The sequence below is a fragment of the Haliotis rubra genome, unplaced genomic scaffold (genome assembly GCF_003918875.1).
Source record: "Haliotis rubra isolate DU_JTF1 unplaced genomic scaffold, ASM391887v1 Scf96, whole genome shotgun sequence".
NCBI lineage: Eukaryota > Metazoa > Mollusca > Gastropoda > Lepetellida > Haliotidae > Haliotis > Haliotis rubra.
In genome coordinates this window covers 2,002,231-2,018,770 of record NW_025767701.1, presented here as the reverse complement: position 1 = coordinate 2,018,770, position 16,540 = coordinate 2,002,231, and the positions used below count along the sequence as shown (strand labels likewise).

General features: G+C 41.1%; 1 protein-coding gene and 1 long non-coding RNA gene across 3 annotated transcripts in view; one reads left to right on the top strand and one right to left on the bottom strand.

The window, feature by feature from the left end:
• LOC124265072 (lysM and putative peptidoglycan-binding domain-containing protein 2-like) overlaps nt 1-1,659 on the top strand; it is a 19,228-nt gene extending 17,569 nt beyond the window's left edge. Inside the window, exon 3 of one of the 2 annotated variants that reach the window (XM_046699865.1) lies at nt 786-1,659. In XM_046699865.1, coding sequence (XP_046555821.1) covers nt 786-978 — 193 coding nt within the window. In that variant the 3' untranslated portion in view covers nt 979-1,659. The remainder of the gene's footprint in view (nt 1-785) is intronic. The other variant, XM_046699867.1, reaches the window with a different exon arrangement.
• Nucleotides 1-16,540, bottom strand: part of LOC124265074 — a 24,447-nt gene extending 7,907 nt beyond the window's left edge. Inside the window, exon 1 of the long non-coding RNA XR_006895338.1 lies at nt 16,460-16,540. This is a non-coding gene — a long non-coding RNA (uncharacterized LOC124265074). The remainder of the gene's footprint in view (nt 1-16,459) is intronic.

Here is a 16,540-nt window from a genome sequence, read left to right as displayed (position 1 = left end):
TCGACAGCGTTTATTTCATATCGACACAGCGTTTATTTCATATTGACACAGCGTTTATTTCATATCGACACAGCGTTTATTTCATATTGACACAGCGTTTATTCCATATCGACACTGCGTTTATTCCATATCGACTCATCGTTAATTCCATATCGACACAGCTTTCACTTCATATCGACACAGGGATGGTTGAACCGCTCACTCATCAGGCCAAAGACCCGAGTTCAACTGCCTACATGGGTACAATGTGTGAAGCCCGTTTCTTGTGTGCCCCTGCTGCGATATGTGCTTGCAGTATTACTGAATCACTTTATATCTTCACGCAAACTTACTTGTATCTACACACAGCTGCACTCATCTGTACATAGTTACACTCTTATCTGTACACATGTGAAGGGATACACAAGCAGACACTTCAAACACTGTGTAGACTTAAAACAGACACTTGACACCTGCATGTCTTACAACTATTATTACTGTCACTATCCTCAGTGCACAGCTCCCTACTGACGATCTTCTGATGTAGTCAATACATGTGTTTTAAGTTTCTGCCAGAAAACAATTATTGGGCAGTTATCATGAAGTTAACCTGTTCATTGCTTCATCATTTGGTATTATTTCATGTGAATATAAGTCTTTTCCATCAGCATCACTTCAATTGCCAATATCATAACTTCATTATTCCCTTTAGGCTGTCAATCATCCATTTTTCAAGCTGGCCTGTAACCATGGTAACCAAAATGTCCCTGTAGCTATGGTAACAGTATCCATTCCTTTGTTGCCAGGTTCCTTGAGGGGATGGAAGACCCTAACCCACTGTCCGCCTTCCGCCGCACCCCCCCAGAGCGACAACGGAGCATCTCGTTTGAAGACCCCCACTCCCCAGTGCTAGTGATCCGCAGTCACACGCAGTCCCGACGTGTGCAGGATTCCATAGACAATGCCCGCAAAGCTGATGATGAGCTGTACGAGTTGTGATGGCAGCCCCTCCTCTGTACTGTTGATGATGTTGTTGTCATAGCAACACTTTTGATGGGTCTCCCAGCCAGAAGCTGAAGTTTTGTGATAGGAGACCATCAAGTGTTTATTCTTACCCTAACATATCAGATGAACTGGAATGACTGAGTTACTGGAACCATAATTTTAATGTTCACAGCCATGTTCCACAAAGCAGTACCATCATGGCCATCCATTTCTATGTTGACTTAGTGCGATACCATCATAACTTGATTATTTCAACACTGAACAGTTGCCTTTAAAACTCTTACTTCTACACTTGAACACTGACCTGTAACAACTGCGCTTAAACGTATTACTTCCATACCACATGGTGGTGGGGTAGCCTAGTGGTAAAAGCCTCCGCTCGTCACGCCGAAGACCCAGGTTCGATTTCCCACATGGGTACAATGTGTGAAGCCCATTTCTGGTCTGCCCCCGCCGTGATGGTGCTGGAATATTGCTAAAAGCGGCGTAAATCCATAACCACTTACTCACTCACACTTGAACACTGACCTCTAACAATTGCGTTTAAACCTATTTACTTCCACACTTTACTCTTGTAGTAAGGTAGCCCAGTGGTTAATGTGTTTGCTCATCACGAAATAGGCCTGGGTTCGAATGCCCACCTGGGTACAATGTATGAGGTGAGGTGAAATTGGGTTTAACGTCGTGCTTGAGAATATTTTGCTCATATGACGATGTGCATGCGTGTGTAAGTGTGTGTGCGGCTGCTTGTACTAGCCCAGACTGAAGCTGCTTTTATAGTGCTAGCCCACTGAGATACCATGCCGCAGTGAAGCATGAATACCCCACTCAGACACATTATACTGACTCTGAGCCGACCAGTCCTTGTTGTACCCAGTAATGCCGAACGCCAGGCAGGGACCAACAAGTACCATATTTTAACGTCTTTTGATATGACGCGGTCGGTGATCGAACCCGCGACCTTCCGCTCTCCTGGCGGACGCTCTAACCACTACACCATGGAGGAGGTCGGGTACAATGTGTGAAGCCCATTTCTGGTGTTCCCCGCTGTGATATTGTTGAGCTGTCAAATGGTTAAAGAGTTTGCTCATTATGCCGAAGACCACGTGGGGAAAATGTGTGAAGTGATGTCTGATGTCTTAAGCGCGCCGATATAACTAAATTTGCAGCTATTATGACCACTGGTTTACGTCCCCAATTCGTCAAACACAGTACAGTTATCCCCTAAATGTCACTCCACATTTTACCACAGATCCATAACTCTGTCAACATAAACTTACAACTTTTTAAAATCAATATAGCACCAATACATAAACATTGACTTACGACAGTAGTGGTGATCCATGCATCTTAACTCCCACCCTCTAACAAACAACTGCAGCCATAGCGCCAAGGTCACTTTGTGGAACAAGGCTGTGATCAGGATATGGCATTGTTGATTTTAAATCACCAGGGCCCGTTTTACAAAGCTATCGTAGCGCTACGACTGTCGTAAGTCTGTGCTACAGTTGAGGAGGTACGATTGCTTCGAGAAAAGTTACGACATCTTAGGCTTACGAGAGTTTGTGAAACGGGGCCCAGGAACATCCATTGAAAATGCAAATTTTGGATTTTATGAAATTTACTTTTGAGGTGATTCAACACTATGTTTCTGAGATGAGTTAAAAGCTTTCTATTAGACACTTGATGGAACTGAATTCTTGCCAGTATTGGATGTTTCATAGTCATATTAAGATAAAACACATGTCCAAATGGCAAGTTTTGATATTTGTGTATTCAGAGTAATTCTGTCTATACTATCTCGACATTTTAGCTCCCTGTCTTAGGTTGGCTGTTTTAGATTTTAGGAGAGAGATTGTATATAATTTTATCGAAAGATGTCTAATTTATTTGATTGGTCTTAGATTTCCTGATGTGATTTAGTCCCATGTGATACACTGGTAGCAACAGATTACCACACCCATCACCATGCATGTCTTTGTTGCTGGGGTTACCTGCATGTAAGGGAGGTAACTCCACCATTTCAGGGAAATAACTCCATCATAATCATGATAAATCTGGAGGTGTCTGGCCGTCATCCCGTGAGCTCTCTTGGGCTTTGTGTGCAATAATCAAGAAAGGCTGTGCAACATTTTAAGCTTGATATCTATGGAATGTGGGGAAATATCACACGATAAACAGATGTACATCGTGGCTTACATCGTGTCTGTAGAACAAAGGGGTGTCATTTAGTACAGATGAGGTGACTTCTGGATGTCATAGTGAACAAGTAAGGTTTGGGGGAGAGTTGTATATGACAGGATATATAACTTCTTTATGTCATACTGTATATCATGTCTGCTGAACAAGGCTGCTGAACAAGGAAGTGGGAATGTATGTAATAGCATATATCATGTCTGCTGAACGTGGGGGTGGGGGGCATGTCTATGACAGGATATACAACCTATTTATGTCATAGTGTACAGTGGTGTTCCGATGATCGAAAATAATCGAAAATCAATTGAAACTAAGGATTAAAAATAATTTTTATTGTAAAAAACATATTTTGGATTAATCGAATTTTTTTGTTTTAGTATAAGACACTTGAATGAAGTAAACTAACCATTAAATTGTACGGATATTCACGAACAAACATACCCTCAACAGCCTAAAGCTGTGTGCATTGTATTCATAGTTTCGTATTCATCACTACGGTAAATATCACTAGCCTGTCTATGAATACAGTTTACATCTGTTGTGAACATAATGAGATATTCTGATAAATAGTTGTTGTGTAAATGAACACAATAATTGCATTTACATTAATTAGAAAAAACCTGGGGAAAAACCCTGAAAAATGGTGATTACAATAAAAATGTATATACTTCAATTATAATCGATAATCATTCACCACAAGCCCTCCGATAATCGATAGTGGATTGGGTTTCCAATTCTGAACACAAATAGTGTATATCATGTCTGCTGAACATGTTTAGGTGTTGATGTTGACAGGATATATGAATGCTTACAATCATGTATAGATTTCAGGTAGGGGAGTTGGGGGGGATGGGGTAAGGGGATATTTTACAATATTGCTCATGTCATAGTGTATATCATACTCCCATATAAGATGTGGATAGGTTGGTGCCATGTCTTTACCATCTTGTACATGTGTAGTATATATTCATTGTTCCATTATCCAGGGGGCGGTGGGGTAGCCTAATGGTTAAAGCGTTGGCTCGTCACGTCGAAGACCCGGGTTCGAATCCCCACATGGGCACAATGTGTGAAGCCCATTTCTGGTGTCCCCCGCCGTGATGTTGCTGGAATATTGCTAAAAGCGGCGTAAAACCAAACTCAGTCAGTCAGTCCATTATCCAGTATATATGGACTGTTGAGAGACAGAAGTACCACATGGTTTGCGCAGATTGCAACAGGCATTAACAGGCATCTGTCTTGAAAAAGACTTAAATTTGAATTCTGTGCCTTGAATGGTTCAAGCTGCAAACACAAACTGGATGTGGCTCATATATGGCTCTCATTTTCAATAACTTGATTGGCAGAGAGGTAGCCGAGAGGTTAAGACACTTCCTCATGCTGAAGACCTCGGTTCGATTCCACACACAGATAGATTTCTGTGCGAACCGTGTGTTAACTCTACATGTTGGCCACATGGAGCGTTTGTGGGGTGTCTGTGGAGTGCCCATGGAGCGTCTGTGGAGTGTCCACCGTGTGTCCCTGTGTAATCTGTACAGAATGTTGTATATAGCTACTAGATCTCATACACTGTGTCCACTCAAGTTCCTGGCTGCCAACTGTCCAGAATGTATTGTATTATTTATTTGCCACCAAAATATTTCAATATGATTTTTTCTTTCGCTCAGATAAATAGTGTTACTAATGTACGATTGAAGATTGTAACAAATTAGTAGATTGTAACTTGTGAAAGTTGGCAGCCCCATACATATCACAACTCAACTAACTGCTATGATTGTTTCCTCCACATTGAAGCGGCTATATCCATACATTTTCACAGAAAAATGGTGTGTTTTACACACAATTGAGTTGGATAATCAAACTGATGTTAAATCAAGGTGAAAAATTTATTGTGAAGATGAATGGGCATTTTTTGTATGTTATCACTCTAACCCAAACACTCTCGGCATGTAGAGATGAGCCAAGGTGCATTTTGCTTATTCTAGAAGTCATAATACTGTGCAGCACATTTGTTTTTCAAAGAGTGAGGAACATGTCCCTGATGGTTCAGTTTGTTGGTGATGTCTGGAAAACGTAGACCCAGGCAGTTCCAGTTGTGGACGGAGTGTTCTTCAAAAGCCATGTTTGTTCCATGTTATAAATTGTCGTCCTTTACTTGTTTGAAGCCAAAAATCATTGATACCATATCTTCCAGTTCAAGGTTCTACCTGTCATATTGGGAGGTACATTTATTTATGCTGCTTACTGTGGCTGTGTCTACAGTTGGTTGTCAGGTTTCACAGGACTTACTATTTAACAGTAGCCAGGGCAGTAGTATCTGATAGGCTGTCGTCAAGGTGATGAGGTCTACTTTGATACAATGCATGTGGCTTTCTGCACATAGAGTAGAATAAGACTTATTGCCATGGTGATTGCATCTCTCAGGTGTTAGATGAGAGCAAGACATGGCTTATATCCATGTTGACACAGTTGGTTCTGTTTCTAGGCAGGAGCAAGTTAGGGCTTGCTTCCTTTTTAACTGCATATCTCTGTTGCTAGACTAGAGCAGGATAAGGTTTGTTGTCATGGCGACTGCATCTGTTGCTAGACTACTGCAGGATAAGATTTGTTGTCAAGGTGACTACATCTCTCTGTTGCTAGGTTACAGCAAGATATGATTTGTTGTCATGGATACCTCATCTCTCTGTTGCTAGGCTACAGCAAGATATGATTTGTTGTCATGGAGACCTCATTTCTCTGTTGCTGGGCTACATCAAGATATGATATGTTGTCATGGAGACCTCATCTCTCTGTTGCTAGGCTACAGCAAGATATGAGTTGTTGTCATGGAGACCTCATCTCTCTGTTGCTAGGCTACAGCAAGATATGAGTTGTTGTCATGGAGACCTCATCCCTCTGTTGCTAGGTTGTGATGACAGAATAGAGTCTAAGTAAAACCGACTGACCCTTCACCTATGACTGTTATTAATTGAGAAAGTCCCTGTCTGACTGACTCTGAATGATCTTGTATGGAGAATGATAGTTTGTTGTTAAAATGAATCAAGTCCAGATTTTGAGACTTACGATTTGAGAAGATCACTGATGGTTGTGTATGGTGAGATGAACCTTGATTTCAGGGCTGTTGCAGGTTATTCAGTTGAGAACTGGAGTTGAAGAAATGTAAAGTGATCCAAGATGTGTTATTACTATTGAATCATTTATGCTAGGTTATAAATTGTGAAATATCGTTGATCAGAATGTCACATGAATTGTACATAAACATGTTATCAGAGATTTCCGAGTTTGTTCTGTTTGTGATGTTGTTCTCCGTAAGCCTTAGAATTTGGTCCTCAGTAACCCATGCTTGTCGTAAGAGGCGACTAACGGGATCGGGTGGTCAGGCTCGCTGACTTGATTGCCACATGTCATCGGTTACCCATTGCGCAGATCGATGCTCATGCTGTTGATCACTGGATTGTCTGGTCCAGACTCGATTATTTACAAACCGACGTCATATAGCTGGAATATTGCTGAGTGCGGGGTAGAACTCAACTCACTTACTCTTCGTCTGTCCATTGTAGTCTTTATATATATATATATAATCACACCCATATTGTCAGGCAGCCTAATGGTTATTTCGCTCGTCACACCGAAGGTCCGGTTTGATTCCCCACATGGGTACAATGTGTGAAGCCCATTTCTGGTGTCCCCCTGCCGTGACGTAGCTGGAATATTGCTAAAAGCGGCGTAAAACCATATTCACTCACTCACTCACTCACTGTCAGACAGTCTGGTACTCCGGCTGTATGTAGGGCTGTGAGTAGATATCCCTACCTGCAGGACTAGTCCAAAATAGTAAAGTTATAATCACTGCCTGACATATTTCTTAGTGTATTGTGTTTATTGTATAACCAGTTACCGAAGTTTGGAGTCAACGTTTTCGTTCGTCTTCGTCAACGTATAATTCTGAGCTCAATCCCCAGTCGACACACAGGTACGTTGACAACTGGTGTTAGAATACATCTGGAGTAACTTTTAGCTTACTCCCGATCCTGAAACCTCTCTCTTTGCCTACCATCACCATTATTTATCAAGGATGAATCCCAACGTTTTCTGAATTGAAACCAACAATTGGTTATACCTACTTGGGTTGTCAGTCAAGACGTGATGAGGTAATTTTACGGCGATGTCGTATTGGCTACAGTCGGTTTACTCATGACAATCTGCTGAAAACAGATGGGGATGGACCTCCTATATGTATCTCTTGCGATTAAGTGTTAACCATCATCAGTGTATGAAATAAGCCAAAAACCCAGCCAGACATCAGGGCTGGTAACTTCAAAATGTTACCAGCCCAAGAAGGATTTAACCAGGCCAGACGCCAAGATATGGTGAACATCTAAAAAATTTACCAGACCATCCTAGCTAGCTGTAAATTTGGACCGTCCGTCAAAAATCGAGCCGGTCTCGGGCGGTCGGACGGGCCTTATTTCATACACTGCCATCAAGCATATACTGCTTGACTGCCTGGACTTTCAAGTGCAAGGGACTCACATTATAAAGCGATAAATCTGAAAGACATGTTTTCCCGCGTAAGTTGGCATCTCATTATAACTACCTGAGGGAAGTTGAACCTGTATCATAACTTGTAGCTACGTAATGTGAATGGCAGGTTGTTTGTTTTGAATTTGGTGCTATGGCTTTTTCTGTTTGTATATAATAGTGTAATGATTATATATGTTTAAAAAAATAATAATAAGTCTTTTGGACTTTGTTTTTATAATGTGTGTGAAAGCAGACTTGATCTCGTCACTATATGGCTGGAATAATGCTGATGTGACCTAAAGCCCAACTCAACTCAGTCTACCGGAAGAAATTGCAAGCATCCTGATCAGCATGGATCTTCACCATATTTATCTTGAGGGGCGGTGGGGTAGCCTAATGGTTAAAGCGTTGGCTCGTCACGCCGAAGACCCGGGTTCGAATCCCCACATGGGCACAATGTGTGAAGCCCATTTCTGGTGTCCCCCGCCGTGATGTTGCTGGAATATTGCTAAAAGCGGCGTAAAACCAAACTCAGTCAGTCAGTATTTATCTTGAATGGACCATCCAAGAAACAACGTACAACCTACAAGTTAACCTGAAGTGGAGGAATCAGCCAGCTACCACAGTGAGTAATATCACAGCAAGGCCGTGACTTCAACCATGAAGTCACATGCCAAATTGGAGAGAGACAGAAAACGTCATAACATGCACATGCAGAGAAAATCGTTTTTCCGCCATAGTGATGAAAGTACCTCGCCGAGCCAGCGAAAGGCAAATACGGTCAGTGCGGCATTCGTGCCCAACTCGTGTTATTCCGGCACAAGCCGAATAGCGACTTGTGGCCCTCTGGAAGGATTTCATATTGGCGCATGAACACCAGAACTACTTGAAACAAGAACGATAACTCTATTCCTGTTTGTTTCCAGTGGTGAACCTACTTAATATCACCGATGCACTCGTGTACTGTATTGCTGTGTTTGTTTTCATTTATTTATTTTAATGAATTAAACTTCTTTTAAATTAAAGGAGGAGGAAAAAATACTTGTTAAATACTTGTTAAACACATAATTCAATATAACAAATCCCATTTGTAATTTTCAAACCCTATTAAGAAATATACATTTCAAAATACAGGGTGAACAGCAGGTAATAATTATGTTCAAATTACAAGATAAAGCTACTCTGTTTTAAAGTTTGCGGTCCTTTATCGTAGATTTAAGAGGAGACGGCATCACAGCTGTGCGCTACATCGACCAAGCTCTCAGACCCCACGTCATATACCACATTTCGCACGTCACCGGAACAACATTTTCCTGCATGATAACGCCCGGGCCCATACTGCCAGAGCTACACGGGACTTCCTACAGCAGAACGATGTCAACATTATGCAGTGGCCAGCCCGTAGTCCTGATTTAAACCCAATTGAACATCTTTGGGATGAAATTCAGAGGAGGCTGAATAAAATCACACCAAGGCCGAAAACCGCGCCGATTTATTGCGCCAGGCCTTTCTCAGAGTGTGGTTCAAGGTGCCAGTGGCCATCGTCAATCGATTGGTGCACTCCATGCATAGACGCTGTGCTGCAGTTATTGCCGCTCGTGGTGGTCACACTAGATACTGAAGTCAAGAGTCTGAATGGACTGCAAACGTTCACGTAATGTCTTGAAATTGTGCTGAGTTATTCATTGATGTGTCAAGATATTGTACACAAAAAATGTTTTTGATCCGCTTATGTCCAATTCTGTAATGATTTGATTACAGTGCCTACCTAATTTTGAATTCGTACTGACGTTTGTTTTTGCTGCTGAGTATAGATATAATATTATTGTTTTTAAAACTCGGAGCGATTTATAATTCCATTTCCCAAAAATGTCAGAAACGCAGGTACAATCACCAATACAAACCCACAAAATCGTCTGAAATGCACTCAATTGGACCCACGAGAGCCGATATGTAAGCAAACGCATATGCGTATATTTGAATCTCTCACCGTCAATAGCATTATTCTTATTAAACACGTCACATTAGGCAGCACAATTCTGTTAGCTACGTTCTTTGTACTTTCAATATGACGATATATATATTTCCTGATTTTTAAACAATGACATAATGCCACTAAAGTTTTAAGTTCTCAGGATCACGGTGCACCGCAATCATTACGCGCGTTCTGATTGGTTTAATAATAAGCATCGAGAGGGGGGACGAGTCTACATGGAGGTTACAGAAAGGGGCGAGTGATGACGAATGTCAGTGCGGGTACCAAATGTAGCAACAAGGCAATACCTGTGTTCAGTGATGAGTCATGTCAATATGAGAATACCCTATCAGTTGACACTCGAACCATGACAAATCCGACATCGTTGTGGAGCTCAATAGTGCAGTGTCAAGGTGTCTGCATATCACGCTAAAGGCCCGGGTTCGATCCTGTGGAGGCACCCATAGGTTCGGGTCACGAGGTGGGCACATTTGCGTATATCCTTGGACAAGATACTTAGAACCACATTGTCTCTGCTGTAAAATGGGTACCCGTGAGGATGTGCTGGCAAGGTGAGTGATAAATATTTAGTTCATTGCGCCCAACAGGCAGCATGGCTGTATGATCCCCTTGGAGTTGAAAAGATTATCGGTAAGTACTATAGTGTCCTATGACCGGTTAGTTATGTACGTAGTGCCGTGAGCAGGCAATGTGCCTGGACATGAGCGCCATATAAGCGGACTATTATTTACATCGTTTACAAGTGTTGGATCTCAGACCTCACCGGCTAAAGTGAAATTGAAACTTCTGACACAGCCAACAACTGCCAATCCTAGGTTCACTGAGCCAAGAACAACAGACTAGAATTTCACATCAAATGGCAGAATCTACTGAGCAACAAAAACACCTGGATCCCTGAAACTAAACTTGACAGTGTCGCCGTGGCATACCTGACTGACTGACTAAGTTTAGTTTAACGCCGCTTTTAGCAATATTCCAGCAATATCACGGCGGGGAACACCAGAAATGGGCTTAACACATTGTGCCCATGTGGGGAATCGAACCCGGGTCTTCGGCGTGACGAGTCAACGCTTTAACCACTAGGCTACCCCACCGCCCAGCATACCTGAAGGCTAACGAGAAGCTTGTTCGTGGACCCAAGCCATATGAACAGTCCCCGTGTGAAGCCCATGTAGCCTATATGCAGGAACATAGGGCCAGAATGCGACATGTTGATCACGTGTGGAACAACCTGGTTTTCACTTTTATAACTGACTGACAGTTTCACGTTTATGTGTTAACATTCGAATAACCACGTATTTTGACATGAGGACATGTCTTTCTCGAGAGGGCGGCAAGTGTCACAGAGAGCCTCGCGCTTTGTTCACCATTGAACCAGTATGCGAAAAAGCCACTGGCCCGCTAGCCCGTGGCCAGTAAAAATCCAGTCGGGCCAGTTAATCTCCACAGTCACTGGCCCGACTGGCTAGTGAATTTTCATTGGGTCATTTTGTAAAATATATCACGCTCTCCGACTTGTTAAGTTATATATAAATCATGCAAGCTTATGGCCTGATAAAAATGTTCATCATATTAGCAGCGTAATGACGAAACCCGTGTCATGTCAACAGTGTCTTATTCTCATCTATTTTTGTAATCTTTTGCTTGGTTTCTACACTCACATTTCGGGCTAGTGAATTATTGTGTAGGCTAGTAACTTTCAGGCATAGTTAACCCGACTAACTAAGAAAATTTGGCAACTATTTCGCACGCTGCACGCTGCACTCTGCACGCAACCACAGTGCACACATGTCGTAACTGGTAACACGAGGGAATGTGACTAAATAAGACGTGTTACCTTGCATAATGCTATTTTCATTGCCACGCTCTGTGTGTGTGTGTGTGTGTGTGTGTGTGTGTGTGTGTGTGTGTGTGTGTGTGTGTGTGATTAATGAGGTCACATGAACCTTGATTTCAAACGTACTAAAATGTGTAAAAATAAAAGTTACATGAACCAAGTATTTCACATGATGGAAGCATATGATCATCGTGTTTGGACATGAACATACAAAAACAATTTGCGTACACATCCTTGATATCCGGCATGATACATAAATGTCTAAGTTGTGTAAACATTTGAAAAATTAAATTTATATATGTTTCTCCGCCTAAGGACATTTCCATGTTTCCACCCCTACTAAACTTAGAACGAAATCGGAAATTTCAGCACCCACTGCAATTAAAAGCAATGCATTGGATATGCTCTATGTTTGTTGGGGTATCTGTTTTTTAATTCATGCTTGAAAATCCGATCATAGCATGCATGAATGAGATGCTTGTGCATACGGAAATACAAGAGCGCATGTTTCAACGGTAAAGCACTGTATGAAATCTATGCCCGAAGTTAGGAAATATCAGGAAACGTACGTAAATCCGGTCATTTCCTACAGTGTTTGCGCATATTTCAATGGTGTACAATCCGGTGTTTGGCCCTGTGTTTTCTCTGTCTCTTTGCTTACGTTATCAAAAAGTCACATCTGCAAATCATGTAATATGATCAAGCCATTAACCTTATTCTTTTAATCATGATTTGTATGTGTGCCGGCTATCCGTATTCAGTTTTGTCACCCTGGTAAACATTGAGATTTTTCAGCATCTCCTCCGAGATCTGCGTGCTCAAGCTTTGAATATACGACGTTTCTTAAACATGCTTCCTTCTATCTGCCTTTTGTGAACTAACGTTGGAGACTGTTTCTCAGCCTTTTCTAATTATCATATCTAAGTATATGAGTATTTTGTGTTTTGTAAACGTCAAACAAATGAATTTATATAGAAGAATAGACGCGACAATGAAAAATTAAATACTCAATATTCGTACAGCTGGATACTACAGAAAATACATATATCTAAGATTCGAAATAATTAGTGAGTGAGTGAGTTTAGTTTTACACCGCTTTTAGCACTATTCCAGCAATATCACGGCGGGGGACACCAGAAATGGATTTCACACATTGTACCCACGTGGAACCCGGGTCTTCGGCGTGACGAGCGAACGCTTTAATCACTAGGCTACCCCACCGCCCCTCGAAATAATCAACTGAGGACATAAGTTGAATTGTTGTATGAATGAAGTACAAAGGAAAAGACATAGGAATGTAGGAAAGTAAAAAGTGGAGACAGGAGAGCAAAGAGAATAAGACTTGTTAAAACATTGGTTTGGTTTGATCAATCTTATTTTTCAGCAAATTTGGTATTGTCTCCTGAAATGAATTTTTCCATGTTGTGATTATGTTTTGTTAGAGGTAATAATTGCGTGAATATGGGAATAGTCTTATTGTTGTGACAATTTTGAATATAACGCTTGGTTATTATAAACAGGTGGTTTACAAGGATATTCTTGTTGGGAAACGATGGAAATACTCTGCCCACACACGGAAAAGATTATCTCCACGGCATATGTTACCAATTATTTCACTACGTCACTGACGAGGATGCTGCTGCAATTGGAAACAATATAATGCAGGTATAATATTATTACCGATCCATTGAAACAAACGCAAATATCTGTCAATATGTTAATATTCCATTTACAGAAGACAGAGCAATTTGGAGAGTATAAAATGTAGAATGGTCGTCCACGATTTCAACCCATTTCAGGTGTCCCCCACCGTGATATTGCTGGAATATTGCTAAAAGCGGTGTGAAACTAAACTCACTCACTCCACGATTTCAAAGGTCGTTAAACCTGTGTCATCAATGGAAAACATTTACAAATATTTCAGACGTTGTAAATATATGAAAATGATGACCATATGTACACGCATTGGTCAAAGTTGTTCATAGTTTCCTGACGTTCATTTATGTCCTGACCTCTGAAACAAAGGGAAGTTTGCGGCCAAATGACACTGTGATGAGAGAATCACGGTTAAGCATGCCCTGTTTTTGACTGTAGTGATTTTTCCATCACACGGGATCCACAACCGGGTCCTACATTCGTTCACTGATATCCATATACATATAAAGAAGGATATGTATATGGATATCAGTGAACGAATGTAGGACCCAGGTCGTATTATTTTCAACAATACAAGCCCCTGTGAAGGGATCAATATTTCAAAACTTTATCCATGAAGAACGTTTTTAATAATGTGAGATCTCAAGTAATTATTACATTCTAAAAAGAAATTAATTATTATTGCATCTTTGAAAGCAATTGATTTAATTGATAAATTGTTATTCTGTATTGTAATTAGTAAATGAATATTAATATGTTAGACTGTTAGTGCCAAAATCATCAAAGGGGGTTGAAGTAGCGTAAAATGATTGTCCCACTGAGAGGGAATGTAAGTCCAATTTAATTCAAAGGTATTTTTTCATACTATGTGTTTTGATTGCAGAATATGTGTTCATTTGATGTTTGACTAAATGTGACTACAATTACCAACGGCTGAAGGGATGAAGTAAATCCAGCTTGGGTCCATGTAAGTAGCAAAGGTGCTGTAAGTCCCCATGGTCCCTAGTATGGTTTGGTTTAAACATATTTTTATTTCGTCAATGCAGAAATCTGGATAGGCGAACAAGCCTAGTGGCTTATATAAACGCCGCTCCAGTACACGGTTCCAATATAGCTGGATACATATTTGAAATAGACGGACAAGAAAAGAATTATATTGAGACAAAATTACACTCAGAAAAATGATTGAATAATAAATATGTGGTTATGGTGTTGGTTGTGCCTCCTTATATGCTTTTGTTTTGCGAGAGTTGAATGTTGCAGTTACATTGTGGATGTAACAGATCCAAATGAGATCTAAGGAAGGTTTTAGCATGGAAACTGAATGTTAAACGACTTATCTTTTAAATGGTGAAGATTTAAAATTTGGGCTTGCTGTAAGCTTTCTAATCTATTTTCGCAGATAATACGGTTGTTAGGTGTGATTTTACTCTTGTTCTCTACGGGAGGCTGATGAAGGATCATAATTCATGAGAGTATCTTAGAATAAAGAAAAGGTGATAAGCACTGTTATAAGTTGCAACATATCTAATGTAAGCGTTACTTCTACTTTTAGCAGTCGCAACTATGGCTGACATTTTAGATCTTGGAGTGGAAGAAGATGAGGTGATGGATTTGGTGAAGGAAGAAAGGGTGGTGAAGGAGGGGCACCCAGGGATGAAGTTCGTAAAGTTCATTCCGAACATGGACTGCCCTGCCTGTCTAGTTACAAAGACGTTCCCATCAAGACGTGTGTTTGAAGAGCACTGGGCGCAGACACACCAAAGGATGGCAGAAGACGTTTGCATGCCCTGTTAAGCGGTGCAAGAGCTCACGTTCTTCAATGAAAGCCTTTAAAATATCATGTAGCCCATTCCCATGTCAAGTCAAATGTCATCACTTCCAATGTTGACAAACTGTGTGCTGAGGTGACCGTGGAGGTGGAAAGAAACGAGAATTCAGTTGACCCTGGGGTCTACTGTTTATCATGGCAAACATGGCGACCCCGGGGAAAAGAGGGCGGCGCAGAAGGGGAAAGCGAAGTCCTCAACCTTTGCTCTGCCCTGTCTGCTCACAGAAGCCACAGGGCTGTTCATCAAGAACCAGCTGACTTTAAATAAACCCACACCCCATGCCAACTGTGTGTCGATCTGTGCAGAGGGAAATTGCAGGCCTTTCGAGAGCGCAACACTACCTCTGCAACAGACCCTTGCTACTCGGCCTGGGGCGCAGTGGCCATCCTGCCAAGACATCACAAACTAACAGGCCCCAGTTGGATGAAATTCATCGCCAAAGGCTGGGAGGCGATGGCAGTGCTGCAGTCAGCTGAGGGGAGGCGTTTTCAGCAACAGTTGGACCAGCGTCGTGCAGCTGATGCTTTTATTAGAAGCATGTCTCAGGGCAGTGGCAGCCAACGGGCATAGGATACACGAGACAAGGGTGCATACTGTGTCTCAGTGTGGAGAATTTCACTTTGTTTCATTTTCTCGAATGTTCTTATCACATATCTTTTCGTCTTCATCTTTTTCTCTTTTGATTTCCCTGAGATGTAAGTTCTTGTGACTGGATTCATGTGGAAAACCGATGGCACCATAACCTGGAAAGTACAAAGCAGGAGCAATTCAAGGACTAATGAACTGTGTTTTGCAGGACAAGAGTGTTTTTGAAAGATGAAGAACTGTGTAGTACAGACTGATGATGGACAATATGTTCATGGAACCAGTTTTGGGCTACCCAATGTGACATTTAAAATGAGAGGGTGATCTATATTTTCTTGATATATATTCATATTCACTGGATGTGTAAGTATATGAAATGTGCATAAGAATTAACACAAGGTAAGGAATTATTAATGTATGTACATAACATCATATTTATGCAACATGTATTTATCTGAAATGCATAATTGTATTGTTTGAATTGTATTGTTATCCCTCACCGTGTAACTGTAAGGGCAAACTGCAAGAGAGAGTAGAAAAAATAGGATTATATAGCTGTATTAATGTAAATATGTTAACTCGGGACGAGTCTTCTTTCAAAAACGGGCTATTGTAATAGAACGAGGACTTTGTATTTTATCACAGATCGTGTCTCATGTTATCCAACTTCGTTCATGATTACATCTTTACATGTATTGTGTCCTCGTAAACAATGTATATTGTAGTTAAGAAAGTTCATATTAATGTATTTTGTCGTAAGATTTAATGGTTATGATTCGCTCCAGATATACGCCTGAATTGTCCCGCGATCTCCAGGCGATTACGTCATCAAACGTGTTGTTGATTCACAGAGATTGTTTATACATTAAATCTGCTGAAATATAAATGGATATTTGAGCAATACTTACGCAGGCGTGTTCCTGAGAGGTA